The 21,861-nt window shown below is 39.7% G+C and overlaps 1 protein-coding gene across 2 annotated transcripts in view; it reads left to right on the forward strand.

Moving 5' to 3' along the window:
• The window catches only part of igsf21a (immunoglobin superfamily, member 21a), a 224,195-nt gene that overhangs the window by 135,270 nt on the left and 67,064 nt on the right, over window positions 1–21,861 (forward strand). For both annotated transcript variants that reach the window (XM_084100556.1, XM_084100557.1), the window contains exons 3-4: window positions 9,674–9,795; window positions 20,196–20,314. In XM_084100556.1, the coding sequence (XP_083956682.1) occupies window positions 9,674–9,795; window positions 20,196–20,314 (241 nt within the window). The remainder of the gene's footprint in view (window positions 1–9,673; window positions 9,796–20,195; window positions 20,315–21,861) is intronic.

Raw genomic sequence — 21,861 nt, forward strand, 5'->3', positions numbered from 1 at the left:
CCCACATGATTAAGGGTGAACTCTCCCAGAGGTCTTTGTGTCCTCTTTTTGTATCCCATTGTCACATTGTCCTTCAGTTAAAGAACTGCTTTCTACTGCCGAGTGAGGCTTTACATAACATGTGTTATTGTCTCTTCATTGACTAAAACTTACATAACATGTTTTAGTGGATATGGGTGGGGAAATGGATGAGTAGGTTTGTTGTTTGGTGTGTATAGTTGAGTTTTCCTAGAGGTGTTCTAGTGTTGTCAAGCCCTATGGCACTTCAGTTGACAGGAAATGAGTGAAAGTCTCTGTAAGGAAGTCCCCAATTACTGTTAACATGGGGCCAGGGAATGCTTCCTGCCTCCTTTGTTTTGTGGGAAATTGGACCTCATGTGTAATGTCTTTCTGGCAGAGCAAGACAACCTCTCCTAGTCCTCCCCTTGGTATTTATTGTCCTTAAGCAGTAGGTTAATGTATGCCCCAGACAGCAAATCCCCAGCATTATAAGCATCATGGATGTTTTCCCTATTAAATTCACCCTTCCTGTTTATTTTTCTGATTTTTAGAAGACAAGAAGCCTCACACCATTGCTTTATCTAAAGCAGTTTTGTGTTGTAGCAACTAGAAATAACTGTGTCTATGTCACTGCCATATATATATATATATATATATATATATATATATATATATATATAAATATAAAATTCATTAATTAATTTCATATACACACAATATCACAGCAAGTCGCATCTCTAAAACATTGCGAATAAACTCGCTTGACACATTTTTGCCATTACTTTTCACCAGCTGGTCCCAAAGTCATTTCAAGTGGCTGTAAGCTGTCTTTCTTTCAAATAATTGTTACTTGGGTTGATATTTAATACATTGACATTCATAAATTTTTAAGTGTGGCTTAGGCGTCCAAATACTTTTTGGGACCACTATCTGGCCTTTGACTTGACGTTGTGAATCCAGAGCCGTTCAGATGTTCTCCTCTGCCCTGATTTGGGTTCAACTGGAGCTGGAACATGTCTGGCAGCATGAGTTTTAATCCCAGAGCAATCTGCCAGAGAATGCCTTATCCAATCACTGCTCTGTCCTCCCTTGTGGTCTTGGAATGGAAATGAGTGACAGCATGCCTAGAGCATGTGACACTCACATCGGGGCAGAGGAATATATATCACCCCAATGGCCATCTTGTTTTTTTTTTTTTTTTTTTTTTTTTTTTCGTACATACACATCACTTCCTCATTACGGTTTTGGGTTTTACCTTTTCAGGCAGATATCAAGCTATCCAGAGACCTTTTTGGCAAGTGTTAACAGGGTGGGCGCCCTGAATAGATATACATATACATATATGAAATGTGTACTTTTGACTGCTTATGTGCCTCATTACTGTAGTGACACAAAATAAACAGAGCCTGTCACAAATATTATTATGCAAGACATGCACATGACAGCGCTGCACCTTGAAGAAAGTGATTTATGTAATGGCACCTATCAGCCGCATGAGGTTGGATGGTTGTGTGTCTGTTTAACTGGATAACCCGTCCCATGGCATCTGCGAAAGCCCTGCAGAGAGGCAGATCCCTTTCATTGTCATAGCCGGGAGGGAGGAGACATCTGACGTGCAGTGTGAAATTCATTCAGCACACCTCTCACTGTACTCGGCACAGCGGGGACCTCGGCTCACCATGGGTTCCCAGGTGAGCAGGTAGAGCAGTTTAAGCTCACAGCTGCGTCCTGTGGAGACATAGCGGAAATATCATAGGGAGCTACTGGAGAAACACTGGAGGCTGTGATTTAGTTACAGTTATTACAGCGCAGCTTTGAATTAGATTTTTTGTGTTGTTTAGAATGAAGAGCCCCTGGTGTTGAGGAAACGGCCACACTTCCAGTGGTACAGTGGTCCTGTTTCGTGTTCCTTTCAGAGCGCCCATTGTTCCCATTGTGGGAGCACAATATTAAACCAATTGCCATGCAGATGAGCTGTTCTCTAACACTCAGATCAGTACAATGCGCCGATCACGTCTTTTTTGTTAGAATTTCATCAACACGTCAGCTCATACTAAGAACTGCAATAAATCTTATTAAATCCGAGTTCCACCGTCTTCCAGTCTGCAAAGTTTAACAATGGGACTTTGGTAAAACATCACGCTTTAATGAGTCAGTCTCTGTAGATGTACATTTACATAAGAGTGATTTTACATGTTAATTTACTGCAATTAATAAATAAATTAACTCCTTGCTCACTGTCAGCAATACGTAGTACAGTATACCAGTACCTTTTTTTTTTTTCTTTCTTTTTTTTTTAAGTCTCTTATTTAACTTAAGTCTGCATTTATTTGATAAAAATAAATAGTTATAAAAATATAGTTCAAATATATTTTATTCCTGTGATGGCAAAGCTGAATTTTCAGCAGCCATTATTCCAGTCTCCAGTGTCACATGATCCTTCAGAAATCATTCTAATATGCTGATTTGGTGCTCAAGAAACATTTATTATTATTATCAATGCTGTAAACAGTTGTGCTGGTGAATATTTTTGTGTAAACCATGAAAAAAAAAAAAAATCTGGATTCTATGATGAATAAAAATTCAGTAGAATAGTAAATGTGTTTACTGTCATATTGGATTAATTTAATGCATCCTTGGTGAGTGTATATACAAAAGTACTGATTTTGTAAATTTACTGACCCCACAAAAAAAGCTTTTTCTTTTTCTTCTTATCCCTTTTTTAATATTTATTTTTTCAGTATACTGTATGTTCCCTGGGAATCACACACATGACATTGATGGTGTTAGGGCCATGTTCTACACGTTGGGCTAAAATGCTCCTTCAGTTTACACAACGCCTGTTTCTATGTAGTCTGGTCACCATTCACTAGATTAAAGCAGTCGATGGCAAATAAAAGTTGTTTACAAAAGCTTTCTTACCCAGGGTGAGACACCATATTTTGCCGGGTTTGTATACTTTGCACACAGAACTAGATTGAGCTGGTCGCGCAATATTTGAGAACATACAAAGGAAGACACAGGAGTGTGGCTGTAAATATTACTACAGGGACTGTGCACCCCATATGGCTATATTTGTTTAGAGTGCTGAATACGCCTCATGCATTTTCAAGAGAGTGACATCCACATTGTATATCCAGAGTGACTATACCTTAAATCTTCAGAAGACACAAGGTGAGAGCAAGTTTATTGATATGTGCTGCTGTATGAGCCGATAAATAGTTGTCTGTCACACCATTGACATACGTATGACATAAGTATGTGCTTTGCGGGTTGTTATTTTGCTGTCAAATCGCTAATATGAGGCCTGTCAACATTTCTCAGGTTATGAAATAATGACTTAGAATGGGGTGGTCGTAGAGCGAGACAAAACTCCTGTTAAGTGATGGGCGGAGGAGGGAATAGAAGAAAAATAACGAAGTTGGAGAGTTTTTGACCACATATCTGAAAGGATGACAGCCGTGGGTGTCTCCTGAAATGCCAAAAAGTGAAGAAAAAGAAGAAAAAAAAACATGGAATTTATTTATATGTACATATACTGTACACTACCGTTCAAAAGTTTGGGGTTTGTAGGATTTTTTATATTTTTGATGTCTTTAATGCTTTTTAAATATTGGAATTTATTCACTCTGATTATATCATCATAGTTTTAAATAATAGTTTTATTTGTTTGTTTGTTTGAGTTCAGTCTGATCTTTTTGTCTCTGTTCAACTAAACATTAAGTTAATTGGTGTCCATACAGTATGTTGACAAGGGCTGCTTCTACTTGAAGCCTCATTTTCAGCATGACTGTTACAGTGATCTAAGGTCATGATCGGATTAAGCCATTGAATCACAATCTATGTGAGAGTGTGTGTGTGTGCCTGTGTGTATCCTCAGGCTGCAGGAAGTGATTCAGGAGTGCTCTATAAATAACCACAGCTCAGTTAGGCCCGAGGGATGGGGTGCCACTCTGCTGAAGTGAGCTGAGTGAAGGTAGGGAGAAGGCCAGGGCCTCCATGTGGAACCGCAGCAGACGGCGTGCATTGTTTACACTCTGTAGGGATCCTCCACCTTACTCGCTCATACACTTGTAGATTGCACCCCTCTCCAACCCCTCTTGATCCTGTTTGCCTGCTTGGATGCACTCCTCTATAATGTGCCACTGATCAAATTTGACTGATTAAAGCTCAGGCATGCTTGTCATATAATGAATTTGAGTAGATTTCTGATATCTGAGGCTGGTTGGAACGTAAAAAGTGAGGAAAATACAGACTTAGTGCAGACATAGGAATACATAGGAATTACGCCAAAAAATAATATACTGTAACACAATAATATATATATAGTTAGTTGATATCTAAGTGGGTGAGTTGTTACTTATTTGTAATTTGTCTTCCCATTGACACCATTATTTGTTTATTCTGACTCATTTGTGGACATGGAATGCGCACAAAACTATATAGATCAGACAAAAAGATCAGACTGAACTCAAACAAACAAACAAATAAATAAAACTATTATTTAAAACTATGATACTATAATCAGAGTGAATAAATTCCAATATTTAAAAAAGATTTATAAAATACTTTAAAAAAAAAAAAAAAAAAAAAACATTAAAAAACATTTTTAAAAAAATCGTACAGACTCCAAACGTTTGAATGGTAGTATAGAGTATATGTACATAGAAATAAATAGCATGTTTATATTGCATGTTTGTATATATAAATTCAGTCTGATCTTTTTTTCTGATCTTTTTTATAGTTCCATGTCCATGAATGAGTCAGAATAAACAAATAATGGTGTCAATGGGAAGAGAAATACTCACCCACTTAGATATCAACTAACTCACTTAGATATCACTGCATTGTCACATCAAAATCAAACCTGAAATGACTTGAAAGCACAATCATTTAAGGTTTTTAGTGAGCATTCAGCTTTGTGAAATTAAAGGTAATTTCTGTCTGTGACTATCAATGCAGTGTTTACCAAGTTTTGATGACTGATGATTCAAAAATAAGTTCACTGTTAAAAAGAACAGCTGGACATAAGTTCACAAATAAAGGTCACACTTTAGTTTAGGGTCCAATTCTCACTAGCTATTAACTAAGACTTTTGCCTAAATAAACTTCTAATTACTGCTTTAATAGTTATTTAGTTATTAAGTTTAGGTATTGCAGAATAAGGCATTAATATGTACTAATAAACATATGCTAATATATATGCTAATAAGCAAATAGTTAATAGTAAGAATTAGACCCTAAACTAAAGTGTTACTCAAATAAAATATAGATCTAAAATTTGTTACTGTGGTGTTCTAGTTATTAATTTGGAGTAAATGGTAAAAGGCACTACCTTGATGAGAAAGACTTTTTTTTTTAAATAAATGTAACATTAATTATACTGTTAATGTCAAAATGCAAAATCAAATAATTTTATTTTTTTACAGTAAGTAATGTATGTCAAATTTAAGTGGTATTGGAACATGAATTTACATTGTTTTTTAAAATAATAATAATAATAATAATAATAATAATAATAATAATAATAATAAACAACAATACTCAGTGAGGACTTTGCCTCCTCATTTCAGAACATCACTGTTGTCACGGACAGAAGAGAGAGACAACAGGGAATGCAGGTAAGTAGATGTTTATTAGAATTATGGAGACAGGAGATGGTATCACACAAGCTTGCAGAGGAATAGTTGAACTGAGTGGGATGTAACGAGGAAGACTTGAGGATACTTGCTGTACAGACGAAGGGTGGACACAGGAGGAACTGACCGGACACGGATGACCGATGGTGGTAGGTATAAGCAGGATGATCAAACATTCAGGTATTCAGACGAGTCAAAGTATAGTACAGAGAGTAGAGTCGGTGTTTCTCTGACGAGACCAGACAGAGAGTGAAGGGAAGTGTGGGCTTATGAAGTGGTGGTGATGAGCGGGTGCAGGTGTGGTGACTTCAGTAATCTGGTGATAACGAGCGGATGGGCGGAGTCGGGTGATTGGACTCTGATGGTGTGGCAGGTGTTACTGGTGACTCCGTGACAACTTTACACCACTGTTACAAGGTACGGTATCCTACTGTTACGGGCAGCAAGGTTTGTTGTGGGTACATAGACAGACTTAGGAGGAGGAGATGGTTCTCGCCCACCCAGATCCTCTTCCTCCTCTCCAGATGGTAGACTCTGTTGTACTCCAGTGTCTTGGCGGTAATATGTGGAACAGATTCAATAAACTACCCTGAGCTGGATGTGTGTTTCCCCCATGTGGCCTTTTTCCTTAATAAAAGCACATTTATCTGGTTTCCTGTCTCTTTCCATATTCTCATAGCAGAGGTAGTCGTCAAGACAACAGGGCGGACAAATGGGAGTTCAGGTCCATTTTGATTAGGAGGTAAAATCATTATAGGCCCACATGTGTGTGCCATGCCAGCTGAATGTCTCATTTCCTTCATCACCACAGCGATATGCATGGCCTTCTTCAATAGTGCATTTTAAATAAATGGCCTACAAGAATAAATGACAATATATACAAAATGCATACACTATATGTATTAGGAAAATGTATTTTGAATTTTTTTGTTTTCGGCTTCAAAGAAAACAGCACCTTAAAGGGGGTCGCACACCGGACAAGAAGCGCAGCGCCAAGTCTTTAAAATTCGAACACATTATTCTCTATGAGTGTGATGTCCATCACCCTGCGGATTACGCCATTTTACAGAGAGTAAATTGCTATTATTTTAGTAGTCATGGAATGGGAAACGTGACATTAACCTATTAACGGGGTGCGTTCATATATTTAATAAAGGATGATTATTAAGAACCCCGTTTTCTTTACTCATCTTATTTTTGTATTTGCACTTGATTATTTTGTTCAAATCTGCTATCTGCATTACTTTATTGGCGCCGGCGCAACAATAGGTTTAAGAGCTTTTCAGTTCTTCAGGAAACCTTCAGACAGTGTTTCGCTTCAGTTTGAAACTAGATAAACTTCACATGCTTGTCTTCCTTCACAAACATTTGCCATAGATTGAGTACGCAAGAAGTAAAAATGCATGTGCCTTGTGTTTTTGTATATATAATTTTGGATAATTGTATGTATTTACAGTGCTATGCATAATAACATTTAAAATATATTATGAAGTATTGAGTGAACAGAGAAAGACCACATGAAACCATGATCTGAAATGGTTATGGGATGTTCTATCAAACATCTGTATGAGAAGAGAATTCCCATCATACTCATTAATTTGTTCACTTCATTTTTTCCTTTTATTAAATTCCATTGTACAGTGGCACCTTGTGTTTCCCACTATGCGCTTGATGTTCTCATTACTGTCCTCTTCTCGTCATGATGACAAAGTGGGTGACAGTGTCTATTTTTTCGAAAGGCCCATTTCGCGTTTGTATTTATCGGAGAGAATGTCAGAACCTTTACTCTGCTTCTCCCACTAATCATGTACTCTGCGTTTTTAGCATGCGCTCGCTGCTTATCGAATATTTTCATATGTGCTTGAATAAACACAAGCACCCTCTCATTTCATAATGCATGTAAACAGAGCAAACCCTTCACATTGTGTTTCCACAATTATAGATTTTTGCTCCATTCTCCATTAGGAGTAAAAAGCAGTTTCAGTAAAAAAAAAAAAAAAAAAAAAGAGTCCTCATATCTTCTCATTCTCCTTTCTTCTGTGGTTCTCTAATACAGTTCACTGTGATTTATGAAACAAGATACAGGTGATTTCACATTATGGTTGTACATTAAAGGTCAGAATTCAGTTTTTCATAAATCTTTTGAATGGTGGCTGGATTGCACTTGAAGAAATACCTCAAGCTGTCCATAACAATGCTGCAACAATTTGAGTCAAGAACCGAAACCACCAAAGGAATCTGTATTCAGCTACCGGGAGCACTTTACGTTTTCTAAGACATGTCAGACAGAAACCTTCTTGCATCTCACCTTTTAAAGGAATTTGAAAGCATTATTGGAGTCAACTACAAAAGCAACCAGGATCAACCTGAGGGGAAAACACAACTATCAAACACAGGTTTGCTTTTAGCGACTGACCTTTCAATGTCACCACTTCCCTGTGAACCTGTAGCAAAATGTATCGGGCCCTGTAGCAGCCGCATCGCCGGATGCTTGCAAGATGGTCAGTGTGATCTTCGTGCTCAGAGTGCAATGCTGAAACATTTCTTGGATGCGTTTTAAATGGTGTCACAAGTGGTTGACAATATGAGCACTTTGCTGACCTGTTTCTGAGACTCTTGATTGGCAATAAGTGTTTGTTTATGAAAAGATATATTCACCATTCATTAGTTGCTAAGTTCACAGCAGTTTTTTGTTTAGTACAGTTTGTTTCGTCATAGTCATCATATTTGTTCCCAAAAGAATATATAAAATGTGGACAAACTTTTAAAAAGTGTGTGTAAATTAACGACTATTTTTTATCTCTTTTTGGTGTTTTTTTTTTCAAAAAAAAAAAAAAAATACATTGCAGCAAATAATATTTTCTGGTACATCAACATGTATCAACATTCACGTTGTATCTGCGTTATGAGGAAGAGATGGAAGGGCTAGAAAATATACTTAACCCACACAATTTTACACTGTTTCAGGTGTATTAAATCAAATCATGTTAAAATTGCTCTGGAATGCTTTGCTGTTATTGTGAGTTTTAGATATGCATTATGTAAACATTATCCTATACGCTTGAATTGTTTATCCCCTATATTCATTGTGCCCATAATTCCTTTCTAAAAGAGAATTCAAGCAATTATGAATCATTGTGTGTTGTAGTAGCTGCAGGCATTTAGTGTGAATCTCTAGAGGACTAGAGGTTATTGTGGCTGTCCTACACTCATTTGTGAGGGCAGCGTGAATTGTTTGTTCAAATCAAACCAATTTAACATTGTCCCCGTGTCGCTGTTGTTCTCCACACTGAGGAAAACCAATCGCAAATCCACCTAGGCCTGATTTACAGCGCCTGGGGACCAGATTAAGAGGCCATAGATAGCATCTCAAGTGTTCGCCGAAAGAAAGACACCTGTCCCGCCAACAATTCCACCGCTTCAAAAGCAGGCATTAACACTTCCATTAAAATCTGTCACCCCTCTTTCTCCTTCTTCTCTCTGTGCTCTGAAGAGAAATCGCAGTCATTCAAATGCTAAGCGACTTTCTCTCCCCTGTGGATATTAGCGCCAAAAGAGGAGCGCTCCATCATTTGCCAAGAACGTCAGGGAGGGGAAAAAGACACAAAATGAGCCAATGGTGCTGCGAATATCCCTCACCTCTGCAATATCTCTTCACATTTCATTACCTTTCCTGTGCCGCAGACCAACAAAATGCAGCAAAAACGTCAGTCATCATTAAATCGCTCTCTTATAGTGCACTTAATTCCTAATGCCATATATGTAAGTGTCTCGCTGAGTTCATCATGCTCGGCAGGTTTCTGAGCGCTCATTTAAATTCATCTCTTCACAAGCTCTTAAATAATATACCAATAATAACTCTAAATGGATCATTGGGATCGTTTTAAAGTGTGAGAACTAACTTTGCCTGTGGGCATCGAGCTCTTGTACTTGCTCTTGTCTCATCTCATTATTTATGTATTGGGGTCTATGGAATATCCACTTCATTATAAGACACATCTTTTTATTAATGTTTTATTCTTATTTCTTTACAGGTTACTGACGGAGGTACTATTAAGCAGAAGATTTTTACGTACGATGCTATGTTCAATACCAATTACTCCCATATGGAGGATTACCGCAGACGGGAAGATCTGGTGTATCAATCGACGGTCCGGTAAGAGTCATTAATTGATTTTCAAAACATAGAATATTTATGTGATCTGATCACTGGAGGTGCCAAATTTTGTCAGTGACAGATTAATCGTTGTTTAAAATATTGATGCATATTTTCTGAGCCATAGCGCATTGGACTCTGGTGCTAATGTGGCCAATATGACTTCTCGTTTATTTCCTATTGGTTTTCAACATTTATATAAAGAGCAATTCCTTGTTCCTTCTGAATTATGAACTTTCTTATGTGTGCATCAGAAGAGCGTCTTTGTCAATGCATTTCACAGTATTTGCAGTGTCTTGCATCATAAGTGTTACATTTTTAAGATATCTTGTCATGTTAAAATTATATCATCATTTGACACTCAGATCAGTGCACCTTTTATTTTAAAGACCAATTGGACAAATGTGTGAGTGGGATTACCATCTCAGGTGTGTTGAGTATTAATTAGAATACTGTATATGCTAATGACCTTTTGTTTAATTCTGTTGCGCTCCATCTAGTGGTTCTGTGTCCTGTGTACTATAAACTGGTCCCATAAAGGCCTAAAAAAGTTACACTCTGTAAGTAAATCTGTATCATTGACCTGATTAAGAGACTTTTCCTCACTATCCAGTACGTTCTGGTATTTTCACTCACTGAGCCCCTAGCCAAGCTTTTCAAGCTTTGGTCCCTCAGTTGCAGTTTCCCTGCTCCCCATTCAGAAAGTGTCATCTTTAGCCTCCCCTTTCTGAACATCTGCTTTAGTGTTCCATAGGCCCGCTGAGGAACAGACGTGTTCCCCAAGTCACCCCTGATACCTGAGGCTCAGCTTCAGGCAGAAAAGCAAGAGCAAGACCCAGAAATACTTTGTCATACCCACTCTGCTCCTCACCAAAACACAAGTTTCTTGTCAGACCAAAAGCTGGTACAAACTATTAGATGGTGAGGAGAAAAAGGAAGGTTTTGTCTGCTGCAAGACTAGCTGCACTTATCTGTGCGCAGATACAGTATCTGCACGTGTGTAATAACTCCATCAGAGTTTTTCAGGTAACAGGCTACACTGCCTCCTTGCTTTGCCTGGAAAGTGGGACAGTGTATGCTGTGTGCACACGCACAGAAACAAACACTCCTACCCAGCAGGAAGTAAATTGACTGTCACACTATAAACAGCAGTAGAGATCACATGTATTGACCTCGCAGTCTCACATAATGCTCGGGAAGGAAGATGGCAACTGCAGAGACCATCAAGCTTCATGTGCAGTCGCCTAAGTATAAATGCACACACATTGTTTCAAAAATCTTTTTCTTAAACAGTATTTTGTTTTACGGTAAAAAAAAGAAAATCTACTTAAGTCAAGATTTATTCTCTGAAATGCTAAAAAAAAAATTAAGCATAGATGGGTAACATTTGTCAATACTTGTCTGTAACTGAAAGTAAACAATACTATTTTCATAAGGTTTTAAAGTCCATACGGTGTGACAGAGTGATGGATGGATGGATGGATGGATGGATGGATGGATGGATGGATGGATGGATGGATGGCAACAATTTTATGAAGCACAGACACTTGAATGACACACACAATGACACACAAGCATACACACTTCTCAAATCCTTTTTCCTGTAGCCTCTGACACAGCATTCAGTGGGAGATCTAGAGCACCCGAACAGGATATTTCACAGGTATTATCTCTCATTTTCATTCCAGAGTGGCAAAACACCACACCAGCAGGCCTTGCCACTCTAATTCAGATCTCACCCTTTCGCCTGTAAATAAAGGCACAAGCAAGGATCTTTCTGAAAATGAAAGCAGAGAGATAGACATGTCTGCCTCTAGCTGGGCCATAGAAGTTGACTTGTTTTCACATTAAACTGAGAAAGCAGTGATTCTTGTCTGCATGCTGCTCAGAAGTATGCACACATTTTAGAGTAATGGAAAATAATAACATCATTTTGAACTGCTTATGTCTAATCATTTTCCATGACAGTTTGAATTCCCTGGAAAACTCAACACAACACATGGTGTCAAATTATTACAGGCCAAATTGAAATTCTGTGTCTTTTCTTAACGTTATCCTCACAACCACCCTTAATGATGATATGTTGTTGAAGGTGTTTGAAAAATTAATTCTGTTTCTCTTTAATATTTAATATAAGTCATAATGTTAGGTCTTTCTTCTTGTTCTTCACTAGCTTCTCCTTGTCACTAAGCTGTCAATTTATTAAGATGGTGAGTTTGAGCTGCCAATCAAATCTCGAACAGGTTCACAGGACCTTCCCCTTGCACTCTGACCTGGCCCTCTTCTCTCATTATCATGGACACCTCAATTCTCCACCTGTTCCTATGAGACCCAAATGCTCTTGGCAAAACTTTTGACTTTATACTCCGAAACAAAAGCACTTACGCCCACCGGGCCCTCCGGGGCCCTTCAGGAGAAGCCCGTTCTTCAATAAAAGCCCCTGATTATCATGCACATCTATCAGAATTTTTTTTTTTCATGCCTCTTCACTGAAACGTGACAACAGTGTTAAAAGAGAGACATGAAATATGCTGTGTGTCTTTGAGGCATGTGATTTCTCTTTTAGTCTTGAAGTAAGGATACTCTGTTGTGGGATTTGTATATCACTATGTATTTTACACATTTTTTTTTTATTTTTTTTTTATTATTATTATTTAAACATATATTTAGTATAATCTACAGTAAAGATTAATGTATCAGTCAGGCCAATTAATTTGCTAAAATTTTGCCATTTGGTTATCATCGGTCTTGTCAGTGAGTACATTTGAGACCCCCCGAGTGGCATTTTAATTAATGTTTTGATTTGTTTTTTTTGTTTTGTTTTGCTTTGCTTTGCTTTGCTTGTTCATCCATCTTGCTGACCCTTTGAAAGTTTGCAGAGGCCCCTGAGTGGCATTATAATTCAGTTTTTTTTTTAAAGAGTTTTCAGAGATGTAATTTCAGCTGCCATGCACATGGCTCTTTATATATCGACATCTGCCATTGAAAAGCATGTATTGGTTGACCACTACTATGAGTGTACTCACAATGAATCTCATTCAAGCAACAAACAATGGATTTTTTGAAAAATTGTGTTATGTGTAAATCATTCACAAATCCTTTCATGCATAAATGGCAACATTTAATGTAATTGTGTTTTTGTTTTGTTTTTAACTGATGTTCAAGGCCCTATGAGTGAATATACAAGTAAGAGATCACCTCAGCTGACCTCTGTGTTTGATGACTCATGAAATCATGAGCTATTGTGAATATTCCAACACCATAAATTCAGCCTTGGACATATTCTAACATCATACGCCCACAACGCCAATAAGAACAGGCCTCAGCTGAGAAATTCATGGCACATTTCTGTAATTACAGAATGTTATATTCCTGGCAGCGAGCGCTCTGTCCCTCTCAGCATACACACACACTTAAACACACTGCAGAGTGGCAGGACCTGGCTAGGCAAATCCCTCCTTGCCTCGGTGTGATTTAGTGCTAATCGGCTTTTTATTACTCTCTGATTAACAATCCATCTACATTTTTAGAGCACAGTGAGAGAGAGAGAGAGAGAGAGAGAGAGAGAGAGAGAGAGAGAGAGAGAGAGAGAGAGAGAGAGAGAGAATACAGAGGGGGTGAAACTGAGAAAGACTGTGAAGGAGCTGGAGTTTCAGTCCCATGCCAGAGCGAGCCAGACTATTGTGCAACATTGCCGGCATTTCAGCAATCCAAAGAGGAAGTATGCAACAGAGGGGAGAGAATGAGCAAATAAGAGACAGAGGGAAAAGCAGAGGGAAGGAGAGGTGGAGAGCTAAGAGGGTAAGATAGACAGGAATTGAGAAATATGCTGGCCGGGATTCAGAGACCCGGGCAGTAAACCTCATCCAGAGAGAGGACACTTGCAGGGTAGAACGTGAGACCAATGCCAATGTACAAAGCCGGAGCCAAACCTCTCATCCAATCATCACAGTCTGTGCATGTCAAGCAGCCCCGGAAGTAGGGGAGTAAACTAACAACAACAACAATAAAAACAAAAAAAACTGCCAATAGATTAGGTTAAAATTATAGACATCTGTGAGGAGAAATGGGAGAGTGGTTTTATTTACAGCCACTGTATCGTTGCCATCACTATCGCCATGATGGTGAACACTGCAATTAATTGCCTGTGTTTCTACTCATCAAGCCTAAGTGAGCTATCTGAGGTGCAGGGGGAAAGAAAGCCACGGTGGGGAGGCGTACATGAAAGGAATGCTTATTCGCTTGTGCTGAGAACTCACCCGCTGCCCTCATTCAATATAAATGAGTTTGGTTTCAGTCAATCTAGCTGTTTTCTGCTTGTTTTAAAGGGGCTGAGCAGCAGGACTTTGTCGACTGGCGCCAAGCACATGCAGATGATGTTGGGATTGTTAAAGAATCGCTTGACTGAAGCGAAAAGAGAGGCTGAGATTTTTTTTTTTTTTTATGAGACTTTTAGAAAATTATGATATCCAGAATGTGGAACATGAGCTGAAAGAAGATTTGCAAACAAAGATAGACCAGAAGTGTTTTGTAACCCAGAAACAGGGCAATATAATAGCTGTCTTTTCAGAGCTGTGAAAACGTCTAGGTTATGGCTGTAACCTCTGTTCCATGAGAACAGGTAACGAGATACTGCGTCAATGACGCTATTGGGGAATGCACTCCATGTTGAACTGGTGTCTGAAAATCTATCCAATCACGGCAATCGAAATTGACCGGCGAAATATAAAAGGGGCGCCTAGAGAACATGTCATCCACTTTCGTCTGAAGGGACTGTTCAGCAGGCATCCCCAAGGCATGGCTAACGATGAAGTGTCTCGTTCCCTGTTCTCAGGGAACAGAGGTTACAGTCGTAACCTAGACATTCCCTTTCGAAAGGGAACTCGCACTGCGTTGATGACGCTATTGGGGAATGAAGTACAATCCCACCATGCTGAGGGAAGTGCATGCCAATTATGGCTTGTGACAAAAATGTCAGAACTGGCAGTTTCAACCTGAAATGCCAAGAACACACTCCCCCTTCGGGTCACATACAGGCTGTCAGTGACATTATTCCCTGCGGTCACTGACCAAGTTATAAGCCTCAAAGTGGCCTCCCAACAACGGAAGGCCTACCAAGGCCGCTCAAAGGCTTGGAACCAACAGCTTCCATGGAAGGTGTTCCTTTAAGGGAATATGGAAAGGGGGTCCAAAAGGAGTCCCGTCCAGTCACTTTCTGAGGGGAACATAAAGTCAACCCTACATGCCACCAGGGAGGCTGACCATCAAATTTACTGACCGACCTAGTCTTGCCAACAACCTGTCTGTTTCCTAAACAGAGTCTCTCACAAAATCAAGGGCCTTCAAGGAGGCCTGTTAAGGCCTAAATACTTGATAGTGCGGATGTATGCAGAGCCATCAAAAGCCTAGGTGCTCTCACAGACATATCTGTGTGCCTGGTTATACTTATTTAACATTCCCAACGGGCAGTGTACACAGCAGAAGTGCTATCAATCCTTTAAAGCAAGGAGAGTACAATCTTACGCTACCAGATTATCGAGGAGGCCTACGGAAAGGCCTACAGCTTCGAAAGTCACGGGCGTCAGCCCGGGCAGTGCTTTGGCTCTAAGGGAGCATACTCAACCATCCCAAGTGGGAGTGAGTCACTAATCTGTCTCTACCTGAGCCTAGGTGGTGAAGGGTGATAACATACGAGCTATGGGTAGCAAAGTACTCTAATTAATGACCCTATCAAGGGAAGCACTATCGGCATGACCCTGAAGGATGTATCATGTACCTATTATCTTGTAATTTTACAAGACAGATTTTATATTCTCTACTAAACCCAAGGGAATTGAGGCCTCAGTAGGTGGCCAACGACATTCGACCTTATGACTTGAATTCTTATATTCAAGGGGCTCAGAAGAAAAAACCTACACTCAGATATTGAGAGGCTTGAGGCGAGAATGCTTAGCAGACCAGCACCAAAAATCCTTGATACTAAGCCTAAGCCACACACGAATATTATATGTCTGAAGTTCAGAGCTATAATCTCAAAATGACTCTCAAAATTGAGAGAAGAACTACTGCTCTAGTATAAGGTGGCTATCAAGGTGGCCTGACGAGGGCCAACGCTTGATATTGTAGTTTTATCTGGAGCTTGACCGAGCGGTGGCCTCAGTAGAAGAACTCCCGATAGGAAGGAAGCCATCTCATGCAGAAAATGTCTGTTTGATGCTCGGATGAACGGTGGCCTGACTAGAAAATTTTCGTATAATACGGCCAACCTGTTCACTACCACAGATCGACACTACCCTCTATATAAGCCTGACGACTCTAAATCAGAGGAGGCCTATGGGAAGGGTATGCATAGCCTACCTATATATGGGGACTTCAGGGCCCTATTTCTACTCCTATAAAAAACCCTTCCAAACTGAAGGAATCACTCATCACAGGTCCAGCCTCAGGGCTTATGCAAGAAGCGCCTGGGGTGTAGGAAGTGTGCAGATACGGACTGTAGTGTTATGCAAGATTTAATGCAGCTGAGCGTGCCTTCGCCTCTCTGAACTTTCCCATCACTGTCTCGACAGAGGTGCCAAAAAGTTCAGAATGTGACAATGGTGCATCGAGAAGAAAAGCTTTCTTTCTCCCCAATGTCATCCCAGTTCAACCACAGATGCCTATCCCTGGCCACCATCGCCGTCATCGAGTTCATCCGATCGCGGCAGCTGTTAGTTTGGTGGCCCGGAGAGCTAATCTGTAGTGCGGCGCAGCTCGTCCCCTGCGTCAGGTCCAAATCTTTCAGCAAATCAGCGTGGTGTGCTTGCAGCACAGCCATTGTGTGCAAGGCATCACCAGCCAGACCAACCATCGTGTATGCCCTGCCATTTAAGCACAATGTTTGTTTAAAATGCAGGGCTAGAGCACTTAGTGTCGATGCCTCAAAAACCACAAGATAGTTTGCGAACCTCTCGATAATTGAGGCATCGACACATACCTGTGTTCGCGCATCCCCTCAACATCAGCGTAGTTTGCTCACTGATGGCGATGGATGCGTGCTGAAAACAGGTTTTTACATACCTTTTCGATCTCATTGTGTAGATCGGGCAGGAATGGAAGGCTCACGGGAGCTAGAGCGTTATGGCTGGAAAGAAACCTTTCGTAAAGTCTGCCACGAGTGGTCTCTTCCCTCACGCGCTCCTACGGCAGCAAAGCCTCGCTGAGCGCGTTTCATAACACTCACAACTCATCATACACGGGGCAGGGTGGCTGTGAGGGTGTTGTAAATCCTCTTCACCCTCATCAGCCATCTCCTGCTTTCTTGGGCTGTCCAGCAGAGCATTCGCTGCCAGATCAGAGGATGTTAGTGACAACACATGCTCATTCGGCAGCTCAAACTCGTGAGCCTCCGAGGGGCATGAGAGAAAAAATAACTCTCAAACTCCTCGGCGAGCTCCCTCTGAAACCCAACGATTCTAGTCTCTGCTCTGCCTTAGCGCGAACGGGACCTGAATCGGCTGGCACAGATGTCTGTCCCTCTTCCCTCGAGAAGAGGGCGACGAGAGTTAAGTTTTCTCAAGGGAAAAAAAAAACACAGTTGGCACAAGCTGTTCCCTCAAGAACTAATCATGCTTGCTCTGAGCCCAAACAGTAAACGCACAAGTTGTGTGTGTCATCTGGTGTCAATATCTTAGACACGGATCCACACTACTTCTTGAAACACTTATTTTTCACTTGCCGTAATTGTTCTTACCTTTTTCAGGTGATTGCAAATCAGACAAAACATTCCCTGAAGACGAAAAGAGATGACATGTTCTCTAGGCACCCCTTTATACTTCCGGATCGCACTAGTAGTGGCGTCATAGGCTGTCGCCGGTCAATTTCGATTGCCGTGATTGGATAGTTTTTCAGACACGGTTCACGTGGAGGGCGTTCCCCAATAGTGTCATTGGGAAGTCTGTATTTTGTTTTTAAAATAAATTATACTCCCGTTCAAAAGTTTGGAAAAAAATACTTTTATTCAGCATGTATACATTAAATTTAGCACCAAATCAGAATGATTTCTGAAAGATCATGTGACACTGAAGACTGGAGTAATTCAGCTTTGCCATCAAAGAATAAATTACATTTCAAAATGCATTAAAATAGAAATCAATTCTTTTAAATTATAATAATATTTCACAATATTTTTATTTTTATTTTTTGATCAAATAAAATTAACTTGGTGAGCATAAGAGACTTCTTTCACAAACATTAAAAAAATCTTACTGACCCCAAACTTTTGAATGGTCTGCATCTTTGAAAAATAATAATTATTTGCCAATTGGGTATAAGTTCAAGATGTATTTTCTGAAAACAATGTCTGATGCGGTTTTACTTTTTAACTAAATGCACCTGCATGGTTTAAATTTATAATATATATATTGGAAAACAAGACAAAAAAAGACTTTTGTAGTCTAGTGCTCAAAATTAGGCATCATTATAGTTTTTAAGATGAAACTTGGCCCAAATTTTCTAATCCATTTTTATGGTTTTCAGCAACAGCCATTTTTACCCAGCCAGTTTGTCTCCTATTTGTTTTATTTGGGGCCCTGAGAGAGAAAGATACAAAGATAATGAGAGGAATAGAATGATATGGGTAAAAGCTACAAAAATGGACCACAGGGTCGAGCATCTGTGTATCTCTATCAGCCATTAGCCGCTTTCCGACCAAGTAGTTACAGGAACTTAGTTCTAGGAACTGTCCACTTCTAAACAGTTCTAAGAACTACTCTCCCCCAAACTCGGTTTTGCTGTTTGCGTTCGCACTGGCCAAGTGGCCATAGGAACTGGTAGGAGGGGTAAGGGAGTGACGCAAGCACCGGTGACTTTTATTTTGGCGGCGCTGAGAACGCCAGAGCAAATAATGCTCGCATTCTCTGTGTTTATTAGTTAGCGATCTGTCTAACAGTACTGTTTAACATGTTATTAGATAGAACTGTTATAAAAAGTAGACAGTATATGAAAAAAAGGTTATTAGCCTATGCCGTGTGGTTGATGTCCAGTGTTGCTAGCTGGGCAGATAAACATAATCATGTTTGACTTGGTCCCTTCAAAGTTGCGTTGGATTTTCTCTTCAGCATAAAGGTTTAGAGACCCATCTATCACTGTTTTCCATGTTTTATAGTTAGTTTATGGAGTAAATATATAGGCTATAATCTGTGTGTTTACATTCTAGCCGTTTTAAAAATGGCGGGTGCTGGTGCTCCGCGTGCGTTCGGTCAATCAGCGAACACTAACGTCACGGGTAGTTCCTATAGTGCTGGTTTAGACCCTACTCTGAAGTAGGACCCAAATTAGTTCCTCCAAATGGAGTTCCTAGAACTAAAATCGTTCCTAGTTCCTGCGGTGCGAACACGCCGACATCCGGGTACTTTAGCCAATAGTTCTAGGAACTGTGAAAAGGTTCCTCCGGTCGGAAAGCGGCTATTGTCAGCAGTCTACCCCTTTCTGTGGGCTCCAGGGATAACAGAAATGGATGGATGGAGTGAGGCATTATATGAATTTGCTGAGCCAGCAGACAGGCAACTGTTTTCTTAGGCAGTGGTCTCTCTTTTCCTTCGTCTGGCACATTAGTATGACAGCACGCCCAGTTTCTTCAGCTTCACTGCAGTCTCTCTTCTTCTACGGGGTGCCAGGAAGGACAATTGTCCTCAATTTTGATGTGCTACCTGCAGCTGAAAATCTCACTTTGATTTGCATTGTAGTCCGTGTTCAGAATAAAGAATAAATCATTCGACTCTTTGGAGAAGTCTGTATTATAATAAACACTTATTTTGTATACTTTATCATTTCCTTTGGAGTCGAGTAGAGATGTGATATTACTTTTCTAAACAAATGGATTTCCCCCCAAAAAAATTCACTTTGCAGATAAAAAAGGACTGTAGTATAATTTGAGGGTAGAACCAAAACCATATATAGAGCCCATAATATCACATAGTCTTGAGGGCAGGACTTGAAAAACTAAATAACTGCCTGGCAACCATCTAACAATGTGATAACCATTTAGAACACCTTAGCATAATGATATGGAATTTTACATGAGCAAACACTGCTCGGATTTGCTATAAAAAATGTTAAAATCTAGCTTCAGTGTCTGTATACTGTAAAAAAGTTTATTGGAGTATGTTTTACAAGAAAATTATATTTTTGTCATTGTACTTATTTATTTATTTTTTACATTTATTCAGTGTGTTACTTGCTGATTCTTTATAATTATTGGTGTAATATTTTTTTTCTGAGTAGATCTATTATGGGAGCTTGGCACACACACACACACACACACACACACACACACACGCACACACACAAACAAATCATATTCAGTCTTTGAGTCACTGAAAATGTCTTACAGTAAATACATTTTTATATTTTTTCCATAGGCTCCCAGAGGTCCGGATCTCAGACAACGGACCTTATGAATGCCATGTAGGAATCTATGACCGAGCAACACGGGAGAAGGTCGTCCTGGCATCAGGGAACGTTTTGCTCACGGTCATGTGTGAGTATAAATGCACTGCAGAAATGTTCCGTTCTGTATTTTCTCTCCATTGAGGGTGTGGAACAGTGTGTGCTGATTTGAAGCCATCTTCAATTGGGATAAACACGGATGGAACCGTATGTTCAGGATTAAGTAGACCATAATTTGCACAGATAAACTTTTGGCATTATGTAGTTGGCAGAAATGTTGACCCAAGGGTGGTGTTGCACCCAGAGGCTGACCTACAATATTTTGCGTTGTCCTTTAACTCGTCGCCCGTGGCTTTGAAGTGCTTTATCCTGTGTTTGTTATTTTGAAGTCTGCTGTATTTTCTCTGTTAGAGCTTGAGAATTTGATCATTACGGCTGACTGTCTCCATGTGATAAGGACCTTTGAATGGGAGGTAGAGTAGTGTGTGTGTGTGTGTGTGTGTGATTCATGGCACTTAACTTTGAACTTCCCCACTCGCTGCTTATATTCATGCTGTGCTGTAAAGCATCATTTGGGAAACTCTGAGGCGATGAGAAGGCAAAGATTACAAAGAGAGCTGATTTGCTTTTAATCGTTGTACGCATGTTCCTATCTCTTATTTTATTTTTTTGTAATACTTTATAAGAGCTTCCCTAATGTTCATAAATAAGACAAACAAAACCTTATTTGAACATTATTTAATGCTTTGCAGATCATAAATGTATATAGTTTAAAATGTAAAACATTTGTATCAGTGTTATTTTAGTATCATTGATATACTATTATAGTTTTTGTAAATATTTTGAATCAGATTTTATTTTTGCTTTTTCATCTGTTTGATATATATATTTTTTATTAGTTTTAGTTTTTTATTTTAGTACTTTTTAAAGGTGCACTGTGTAATTTTTAGCGGCTTCTAGTGAGGTTGTGAATAGCAACCAACAGAAGTTAAGGTGGCCGACAGGAAAAGATGTCGTCGTCTGAGACAGCAGAGAGCTCATTAGCAATTCTCTCTGTCTCCAAATCAGCCGCGACAGAGAGATTGTTATAATTGTTCGAAGATGTTCCCTTTCATCTCTTGCTTTAACCTCCGTGTCCGTCTAAAACAAGGACCCCAGACATTTATGTACACTCTACACTCTCCCTATAGCCATTATCCAGGCACTAGCCTAATGACAGCCAGCCTATCTGAGTATGTCAGCGTTCATCCACCAGTCTGAGATGCAGCTTGGCGTTAATAAGGAACCTCATCATTCGGCCCATTGTTAAAATGAACAAATAAGAAAGTGTGTGGTCCTTAGGCTGATAGTTCTGTCCTGGAAAGCTGCTGAACTCTCTGATAAGACAGACTGGAAGTCGGTGAAAAGCCCCAGAAGGGGTGACGTGAATAAACATGCCCCTGAATAAAGAACGCCACTTCCAGTCGCTTCAGCTGGAGAACACAACCCCGTATGAATGAACTACACTGCCAGTCGGAAACCATGTCGATGGATAGCATTAATGTTAATGGACTGCTCTTTATCAATATGAGATGTTTTGAAGAATTTAGCTTGTAATTACTTAGGAACCAAAAGAAAGTGTGTGTGCCTTGTCTAGCT

This window comes from Abramis brama (assembly GCF_963993115.1).
Source record: "Abramis brama genome assembly, chromosome: 23".
NCBI classification, from domain to species: domain Eukaryota; kingdom Metazoa; phylum Chordata; class Actinopteri; order Cypriniformes; family Leuciscidae; genus Abramis; species Abramis brama.